Source organism: Lissotriton helveticus, chromosome 10, assembly GCF_964261635.1.
Source record: "Lissotriton helveticus chromosome 10, aLisHel1.1, whole genome shotgun sequence".
In the NCBI taxonomy this organism is placed as follows: Eukaryota; Metazoa; Chordata; class Amphibia; order Caudata; family Salamandridae; genus Lissotriton; species Lissotriton helveticus.
The window spans coordinates 63,323,787-63,334,509 of record NC_136071.1 but is presented as its reverse complement, the minus strand read 5'-3'; the positions used below and the strand labels follow the sequence as shown (position 1 = coordinate 63,334,509).

Sequence of the window (10,723 nt, the reverse complement as noted above, 5' to 3'; positions counted from 1 at the left end):
AGTGAGTTGATAGGGCCTGATAGTTCGGCTGAAAAATATAATGGCTTGGCTAGGGGAATTTTTGAGGCAAGGCATGACCTTTCAGTGTAGGAGGGTGGGGGGGCAGATAGTTGGTCAACTACGCTGGCCTGTGGCGGTAAGGTCATGATTGGTGAGCCGTTAATTTAAGGTCCTTAGGGGGCGGCCCCATTCTCGAATGGGGTCACCCAAAGGGAGGAACAAGTGGTCTCTCCTAGAACTCCAGGGGCAGTGAGAGCCTGTTGGCTACATGGGTGTGAGGGAGGGGAGAGTCACGCTTTCTCTAGGCTGGTTGGCCATCCCGCACGTGCACAATGATGCCAGTAAATGGCACAGAGATGCAAGGGCCCCCTTTAATGGAGTTAATAGAGCATACAGGGGTAACCGGGAAGGGGGTGTACCCCCATGGCAAACGGGTCGTCTGGGCATCCACACTCCGACAGGAGGGCGTGGTTAATAGGGCATACGGGGGTAACCGGGGAGGGGGTGTACCCCCACAGTAAACGGGCCCTCTGCGCATGCGCACTCCTTCAGGAGGGCGTGGTTTAATGATAAGGATCTGACACCAGTTATTGACCTTGCCGTAGGCCCAAATAGGTACGCAGAAAATAAATATTGTATAGTGTGATTGATATGTTAGTATCGGATAGGAAATACCTTGTACTAGAAGTATGTTAAGGTTAGCCATCCGATATCTGTATATATCAATTGTAACATTTTCTACGTAATTGTGTAAATATTGTTTATTTCAATTTTTGATTTATTTTGTATGTTTTAATAAATACGGCCAGGGGGTCGAAAGACCCCCCGCCTTCCAAAGAAATCCCTCGCATGTCCTGTTAATAATGTTGGTTAACGGAAGGGTGGGGGTCCTCCGGCAGTCCCTGGCCATAGTGAAGGCTCACTCCCAGGAATTGTTGAGGGTACGTGATCAGAATATGGAGCGAGAAGACTTATCGATGACGGCGCTCGCCTGCGACATGGACCCACTCCAGTATGTTCTTTCATGTTCAGGATGCTGTTTCCATTCTATATTGTGTTTTTATTTGTCCCGGTTTCTCTGTTCTACAGGGTTGCTCCCTACTTCTGATCCTTCTGGGGGGGAGAAGAAGCCTGGGGGAGGATACAACAGGTACATCAGTCTCTTCAAAAGTTTCCCCATGTTGGTGTCCCTGATTAGCCTCAAAGTTAGAGCCTTAATGCCCCAGCCAAGTAGCTAGCGATGCTTCAGGACTCAAAATGGGATATATGCCTACTAGTAGTAGTAGTAGGCTTTATTCGATAAAAACATATCTTAAAAGTATCACAGAAAGAAAAATACTAGATGCCGACCTCCTTCAGGAAGACTAGAGGAGACTGCGGTCCCGATGGTTTGATAGGCAATATTTTTCCTCAGGAGCCACCAAGAAGTGAGGGGTGGCAATTTTGCTAGCAACACACTTTGTGGGAAGGGTAGAACGGGTTCTCACGGAAATCCCAGTTTGGATGTTGGCATTACAGGTCACTTTTCAGGGGGGGACATTTACGGTGACTAATACGTATACCCCAAACAAGCGAGAGAAAGCTTTCTTTAGGGACACAGTGGGCCTGCTTCTTACCTCTCCTGACAAAGAAATGGGTATGGGTGGGAACTTCAATATAGCCATAGACACCCAACTAGATAGATCTGCCCCAAGGACAGGACAGGATGTGGGACTGACTAAGGGTACCCGACAGTGGGTGAGCGAGGCGGGTTTCACGGATATTTGGAGACACATGCACCCCAGAGAGAGAGAGTATCTCTTCCTCTCTGCATCCCACCAGTCATATGTACGCATAGATTATGTTTTCACCACACCCCAGATTACAATGAAATACACGTTCAACTGAAATTGGGGCAGCCTCACTTTCGGATCGCTCCCTCTTGGGGTTCAGAATCCTACCCCCCAGGTGACGACTGAACACTAAACTTCTGACTTATAATAATGTAAAGGCAGACACACTCACAGCACTACATGCCTTCCTGGCAACTAATGATATCCCCGGAGCATCCATACATACTCTTTAGGAGACTCTGAAGGTAGTCTTACGAGAGCATTTTTTAAGTATATCAGCTGGTTTTAACAAAGAGCGGAGGGTGAAGAGAGAGGCCTTAGAATCACGAATCAAAGGATTAGAGTTGGCGCGTGTCCGGGCAGGCTCGATGGCCATCTGCCTCCAGCATTACTCACCTGGTACTTTTAAACAGTGACGCCAATGCACTGAGAGAGTGTCCATTACCCCTGAAGAAATGCTGAATGCATGAAACGTATCGGGTGGACAGAAATGAAAGCGAAGCAGCAAGCAGTTTGTTCAGCCTGTAAACCCTTCACCAAATAAAAGGCGAATCTTTTCTTCCTCGTGTGGCTCTCCTACAGCATGTAAACTCTGTTGGATGTCGAAGCGGCCCCACCTGAGCTGCAGGAAGAGCCCGCTGCACTGCGTGCAGTCCTGTTGCAGCGCTAATTACGAGGCAATATGAGGGCGAGGATGCCAGTGACGGAGGTAATTCAAAGCTGACAGCTGTTTGAGTGGCATTTCGCAACCCACTGGGGATGAATTTTTCTATTAGAAAGCTGTGCAAAGCAAACAACCCACTTGGGATTAAGTGAAGTACCACAAGATCCAGAATGCCACGCAAGTGACACACCCACAGAGGCGGGGACTCTTTACTCACCTGGTACTTTTAAACAGTGACGCTGATGCACCGAGAGAGTGTCCATTACCCCTGAAGAAATGCTGAATGCATGAAACGCATCGGGTGGACAGAAATGAAAGCGAAGCAGCAAGCAGTTTGTTCAGCCTATAAACCCTTCACCAAATAAAAGGTGAATCTTTTCTTTCTCCTACAGCAGGCAAAAAATACACCCGATTTCAGTAGCTTTGAGGAAGAAGAAGATGGAGATTAAAGACAATATGAAACCGAGTGGTTCCCTACAGGCCTAGAAATCAGTAACCTTTGGTACACATGGGACCTTGTCACCGAATGACCAATGGCCATCTGGACACTTCCTGCATTCCAAGGCATCTGAGGATGACAACAGAAGATGATTTTTAGGAAGCATTGTTTTACTGAATTACTAAATGCCACTTTTACACAAGTAGATATACCTAACAAGTTCAAGTTCTTGATTCGGGTACTCAAAGTATCCATAAAAGCACAGACATCAACAATAAAAACAAATAAACACAGTAATATACAATGCATGAAACCAATCTTGTAAAAAGATCTTTGTCTTCAGTACAATCACAACTCTTAGCAGCCTGATCAATTAATCAAGATTAATCTGTATTCATAGACCTACAAGCTCACACTGCTATTACCAAAAAGTGCCTCAATGAACAGTTACCTACCTCTTCATTAGAAAGTTGATATAGCATATTTAAAGCTTTCGTATAATCATTAATAGTACATCTCTTTCTAGGGGGGAATTAAGATCTGCTTAGTGTACATTGAATAAAAGCTACACAAAAAATAGGAAATGCAGTGTGGTTTGCCCAGATCCCCAATCACAGGGGCAAGGTGTTAACATAAGATTTATTTAAAAACTGAGAGGGAAGCACAGTAGGTATTTGATTGTTCCAGCCCTACATTGAGCACAAAGATACCTGCCCCATGCCCCAGGGATATTACAAAACTGGCAGTGATTTAGGGCAGTGTGAAGCAGTGTAAAGCTGTGGAGCCAAAGGAGGAGCCAAGCTGGCTGCCATGGCGGACTTGCTGGGCTAGAGCTCCAGCGCCGGTGCAAGCATCCTGCCTGTCACTGCGTACCTCTGGCTCCATAAATCGGGTCCATCGATGTTGGAGCGCGGTGGGGATCTGACGCTGTGTTCCAGGGAAACTGAGTGCCATGGGGCACTGAAATAATTGCCGACAAGCGCCAGCAGCTCCAGGCTGCAAAATGGCGGCCGTCAGGCTCTGGGGATGACACTCGCCCCAGGCACCAGTGTTACAGTCATGGACCCGGCAGTCAAACTACTCAGTACTACCCCTATTGCGGAAGTGAGGAGGTGTGGAAGTGGGGGCGCATTCATCCCTCCAACAGCATACTGTTGCCGAGGCCCACCAAAGCCCCGGGTTCTCCTCCCCTCCTCCCACGTTGGTGATTACTGGCTGCAACCGGAACAACGTGATGGTGAAAGGATCCTTGATCTCCGGTTTTGCTGTGGTGAGTGAAGGCGCAAATGCTAGATTCCGCCCAGGAAGGGATCGTTGTTGAGGTTGGGGCCCCCTCCATAGCGACCAAGCACGTAACATTGCACCAACACAGCCCGCCTGACTCTAAAATGGAAGTCAAAGAAACAACCGTGACAAGGAAGGAAGGCACACCCAATGGTCCTAAAGAACAAAATGGGAGAGAAATGGCAGAATGTCCTCCCCTTACAAAGCCAGGTCTCTAAGCCTGGTGTCCTCCTGTTGTCTCCCCCGGGCACTTCACAATCTGCTGGCTCACATCCAACTGGGGAGCCTGTGCGGAATGGGAGTTCCCCTCTCGGATATGACACTCCTACTTGATAGCAGCTGAGACTTCTCTGGGAAACACCCCTGTCATATCGATCTGGCCAGGGGACTTTTTTCCGAGCTTAACTTTTCCTTACAGAGCCCTCTCAGGACAGTGCCTGCCCTCAAGAAGGTGTCTGATGTCATTCAGACCATGGTTTCTCACCCCACCCGCGCTACTCTGACATTCTCTGAGTACACCTGATCACTATTCTGCAGCGGAGTCCGAGCATTTTGTCTGACGCCCGGTGGAGCTGCTCGGTTCAGCTATTGAGGAGATCGGCCCTGGTTCATCCCCTCGGCCATCACCTACCCAGCCAGACATTCTGAACAGTTTCTCCCCGTCTCCCTGTTTCTCCCATCCCTCCCCCTCCCATTAAACATTTTCTGTAACCCTGCTCTTTTCGTTGTTTCCTATGTTTTGATTGCTCTTGAACAAATGTAACATGTTAGCCTGTAACTCTGATCCTCATGTAAAGCGCTCTGATACCTCCGGGTCAAACCAGCGCTATATAAAAGTCAAATAAATAAATGTATTGGAAAAATAAACTGCATTCCAAGCATCCAGTTAGTCAAAACAGATATCTTGTAACTGGGCCATCTTCAGATAGGCTACCATAGTTGAGTTCCTCATCTCCATAATCATTCTTTCAGTGTGAGCGAAATCATACAAAGCTTGCCTAAGATGGTTTCTGCCAATACCAATGGAGTGCCCAGAGTCCGAAAATATATGCTGATAGCCAGTCTTTCGAAGACTTGCCTCCACTCCTGCTAACCAGAGGATTACGAGACCCTTGTCACAACTGAGCAGGTCTTTAATAATATCTCTTGTAAGATTAGCCTCCCTGTTTCTACACACTGCTAACCATAATCAATGGGGTTGAGCTTTAATAAAATCTTCCATATATGAACGGCACAGTTCAGTATGCCTAATAAAGTGGGATAATGAGATGAGTACTGCTAAGACCTTTCTGCAAAACCTATTTTCTTCTTGTCCGATAGAGTCGCATTTAGAAATTCTACAGATCACTGCATGATATGTCACTGTCGGGACACACAGCATGTTGTACATTTCCAGCAGGGCTATAGGAGCTCCCCCATACCATGGGTTAAGGCAAACTAAAAAGTGTGGCAATAATCATAATCATTTTAGATCTGCAGTGGTTAATGTGCGCTGACCATGAAACTTTGGCATCAAAATAAGCCCTAATAAGACGTGGGGAGCCAGAGTTGTGGGGAAGAAAGCTAGGGAACTGATGGCCAATCAAAGATTGTTAAAAGAGAAATAAAAAATAGTCACTTCATGCCAGCAGTGGAAGGATACAACTCATTCACTCAGAAGCAATGTACAGAAGTAAAATACCAGGTAAGGGACAAACACAAGAAAAAGGAGTAAAGCCACCAAATATGGAACAGAGAAACTCAATAGACAAGGAAAGCAACCCAATCATGAGGCTTACTCAAAGCCCTCTCAATGTAGTGTATTGTTAACAATAGTTCAATAAAAAAAAGTCAGCACAGTTCTCTGTAGGCCAGACCTAAAAGTGTAATCAGTGGGACTTTGCCGCGACTACAAAGATTAGACAAGACAATCAGCACCTTCACAGGTTTAATTAAGTCGATATTTTCAGAGTTTCAGAGGACATGGTTATGCATTGAATAATTATGTAACTTAAGGGAGTGGGGCCAAGCCGAAATGAATACAGTTTATCGTTTAATTTGATAGTGGATTGTATTTTACAATAAGAAAGATCCAAAATTAGCATATATAATGTCACTAAGCGAGCAGTTGTGAGGATGGTATTCTTAACCTACAAACGGAAAGTGAGACTAAGAGGGTCAGAAAGCAATGTCATTTAAAGGTCACAACTCAAAATTAACTTCCAGACTTATAAGCCCCTTGCGACACATTTACGGCGCTGTTGCGTCACTTCTGTGACGCAACGGTGGCGTATATCATGCGCCATGTTGCTCCGTATTTACAGCGTGACACATTTAGGGAGATGCGTCACGTTGTAAACCCCCGCGCCACATGAAACCTGCATCAGGTTTCATGTGGGTGTTCCAGCGCAGGGTGGGCATTCCGTCGCAGGTACGCCTCGTAAAAGTGACGCAGTGAAATCTACAAGATTTCACGGAGCCACTTTTATGGCCTTGCTACGTCAAAACACTGCGCCTGCTTGAAGCAGGCGTAAGAAGTGACGCAGATTGTTAGGCATAGGGCACCCCCGAGCCTTGCTGGAGCCGCGTCGCGCTGGCGACACGACTCCAGCAATGTGCTGCATTTCCTCCGGGCCATGCGACACGCATCTGCCCATCGGTGTACCACGGCACGCCGCATTTTAAATGCGGCGCATCAGTGGTGACGCACGGATGGTTTTGCCTGTCGCAAGTGTTCTGGCGTATCCCTGCTGATTTGCAGAGATGCACCAGACCTTGTAAATCTGCCTCTTGGTTTCAACTACAAAAGAGTTACTGGAATTAGCATTATGTGACTATCTAGCTTCTGTCCAAGGGAATCTTAGACACAGGCAGAGATTTTAGCTACTTAAATGTATTTCATTAATAGTGTTTGCCCAATTCCAGTTAGCACTCGACACATTTTGTCAAGCCTTGCAGATTAAACTCTTTCTAAATTTCGACATATTAGGCAAACTTTCCCCAAAACATATTAAGGTGTTTAATAGAATGGATATAGGCTTTGTTTAAGGAACACAACAGATTACTACTAAATTATTTATTTAACCGGAGAGCCCTGCTTAACAGTGCTACAAATGCACATATAGATTGTTTATGGGATCACAGATTAAATTTATCAGAAATTGAATTTAGAATTTATAAATGCTGCCTTTAGAATAATAACTCATAACAGTCTTGCTTAATCCGTCATTGCTTTTATTTAGATTTCACATACATTGTTGATGCTTTCATTAAAAAATCTCTTGTGTTCATCTCTGGTCTCAGAAAGATAATGTAAACTTTGGGAGCAAACATACAGAACAGAAGTCCAGTACCAGAGGACAAAATTGCAAAAATCTCAACTGCTATCAGGTATTTTCCTTTTGTGCTGAAATAGGCTGGGATAAAAGAGAGCCAGACACTGACAAACACCAGCATGCTAAAGGTGATGTACTTGGCTTCATTAAAAGTGTCTGGCAAATTTCGAGCTAAAAAAGCAATTCCAAAACTTATACATGCCAAGAATCCCAAAAAGACCAAGGTGCAGTAGAACATCAGGATGGAGCCCTCATTGCATGCAGCTTCAATCTTCCAGTTGACAGCACTGTTGTTAAGTTCTGGGAATGGAGGTGAAGTCATAAGCCAGATAACTCCAAGACTCAGCTCTATAAAAGTGCAGGTCAGTATGATGAAGTAAGAAGTCCTGAAGCCAAGCCATCTTCTGTATGTGCTGTTGGGTTTGGTTGCCCTGAAGGCGATAACTACCATTATTGTTTTAGCCATCACGCATGAAACAGCAAGTGAGAAGGATACGCCAAATATCACCTGACGGAGCATACACATCACTCTTTTAGGTTGTCCAATGAAAACCAAGGAACAGAGGAAGCACATCATGAGGGCAACAAGAAGAATATAACTGAGATGTAGGTTGTTGGCCCGTACCACTGGAGTGTGCCGATATTTAATGAAAATACACACAATGCTACCAGCAATGAGGAAGAGGATGATGGCAGTTACAGCCAAGATTAAACCCAGGGGCTCTTCATAGGACAAAAAATCAATAGCTTTTGGTATGCAACTGTCTTTTTTACTGGAAGACCAGTGATCTTCTGGACACTTCATGCATTCCAAGGCATCTGAAGGTAATAGCAGAGACAGTATGTTAGAAGGCTGCTTGATTCTGAAGCTTTTTTCAATAGTTACATGCATGTAACACAATGTTTTACTAATATTGTATTTAACATATTCAGATAACATTTGAACAATATGTTTACTCTTGTGTATTGCTACATTTATTTTACCACAAATGATCCTTGTAACACAAAATGTTGCAGTGAAAGATATTGACAACCCAATCAAACACATCCAGGGTATTTACAGAGTGGCAATCTGTATTTTGACTATCTTGTGACAGGATCCCTGCCTCAAGTTTTACTTTGACATACAAGATGCTTTATATCAGAATCAGGCTGCAATGCGCAGTGCCTAGTACTGACCATGATGATCATGTGGTGGGAATGGTATTGGGCACTTTGATGAGAGCTTGGTATAGCAAAGCATGCCTCAATCTGTGGTGCTCAGGGTCGGCCAATATCTAGCAATGTCTACAGTGGGTGCTATAGAACCGTATAGAACCTACAGAGGAAGACAGATGATCCAGCTGCCTTGCACCAAGGGAGCTAGATATTATCGTAGGTTGCCCCAAAAACATTTCCACCCTTCTGAACAGCGGATAGTGTCCCCATGGCGTGTGACATAGCAAACAGGAAGGAGTTTCCGGTATTCTTGTATGAAATGGAGGCTGCCCACGAATCTTACGGAATTTTAGCCAAGGAAATTCATATAATTCCTACCTGCTCTGAAGTGCATGAATGGTGAATCTGGTGAAATTCCTAAAATTCTTGGGACATGTGATTAGCTTGGCCCTGTTGGGTTGGGCTATGCGTCTAAGGTCTGGGACCTGCTGATTTCCCCCAAATCCTGCAGTTGGCAGCAAGACAGTGACACTGGTCAATAACTGGTATAGTTCCCTAAAAGGATGCAATTGCTGATTCATTATAAAGAGCTAAAAAGAATGCAACTTCTCCACTTCTCTTACACTGTAAGACTTAGTTGGCAAAATTAAAATCTAGACACGATTTGTTGTTGATACCAATAAAAACTTTCAAAGAATAGAAAAGAAATTGCAAAGTCTGGATGGATGGTTGGATGGATGAATGGACTGGTAGGTGGTGGGGGATTAATGGGTGGATGGCCAGGTGGATGGATAGATCAGCAGAGAGAGAATGATAGATGAATAGATAGAGAAGGATCGATGGCTAGATGGATAGATAGATGGATAAATGGATGGATTAGGGTTGGTTGTTTGGTTGGATCGGTTGATGGAAGGAAGAAGGCAAAAAAAGATGGAGACAATATTGAATGGATGTATAAATGGAACGATAGAAAAAAGGATAAAAGCATAAGGCTTTATCTTGTACATTAGTGCCTCCGAATAATTGCCTATAACAACTGTAGCTGCTTTTTACCCAATGCGTTTCAAAATTATTCAATACTGTTGCACGTTGTTGCGATATCACCCGCCTCATACCCACCTAGTTGCCACCCATTGAACTTAAGGCTCCATCTTGAGAGGCTCTATGGGCCGAGCTACACATCCTGTCCCAGCCTCAGGGTAGGCATTAGTTCAGTGGCAAAGTTTATGGTCCACAAGATGGGAACTACAACTCCCATGATTCTTGGGCATTTCACAGCATAAATGTGAGCCACGATCTGTAGCTAACACATAGGGCCAGATTAAGAGGTTGGTGGTCATGCAACTGCTTCGCTGCAACACTGCCAAACTCATCTGCTCATCGATAGCCAGATTAGGAGTTGTCTGGTGGGTGGTCTTTGGCTTTCCCTCTGCAGTGCAGTGCTAAGGCTCATATGTGAGCCTTAGCAAGGCATTGCTATGGACTAGCAAAACACGTTCCTACATGGCATGGACTCTGAAGTCCATGCCTGCAGTATCTGGGGTTGCATGCATACAGGTGGCACACCCTGCACCCCCATGCTTGCATCCCATGGCCCAGAGGCTTCAGGGGGCCCTGTCGGGCCCCTTAGTTTCCTCATCGCCACACTCTCCATGGTGGATTCAACCCCATGAAAACTGTGGCGGTGAGGAAACTTGTAATATGCTTGGTGGTGCCGCAGCGGCACGCAAACATATGGCAGCCTCAGACCGCTGCAAGCCCACCGAGGGATCGCAGATCCAAAGAGGTAGCAGCGGTTCTAAGACAGAAGCTGCACCACCAATGCAGGCTTGGCGGTCCATCGGACCGCCAAAATCATAATTAAGTCCTTCGTATTGTATTGCTGATCACCAGAGGAATCGGAAGAGCCTTTCCAGCTATTGCTCCTGGTGGAATTCTAGATCCTCTTAGTGATGTAGTACAATAGTAACACTGCTGCACAACTCTTTAGTCTCAGAAACACAACCTCCAGAGTAAAAAGCTTAGTTTATTT

General features: G+C 45.3%; 1 protein-coding gene across 1 annotated transcript in view; it reads right to left on the bottom strand.

The window, feature by feature from the left end:
* Positions 1–7,432: 7,432 nt before the first annotated feature.
* Positions 7,433–10,723, bottom strand: part of LOC144783908 (extracellular calcium-sensing receptor-like) — a 119,255-nt gene continuing 115,964 nt past the window's right edge. The window contains exon 8 of the mRNA XM_078662648.1: positions 7,433–8,352. Coding sequence (XP_078518774.1) covers positions 7,433–8,352 — 920 coding nt within the window. The remainder of the gene's footprint in view (positions 8,353–10,723) is intronic.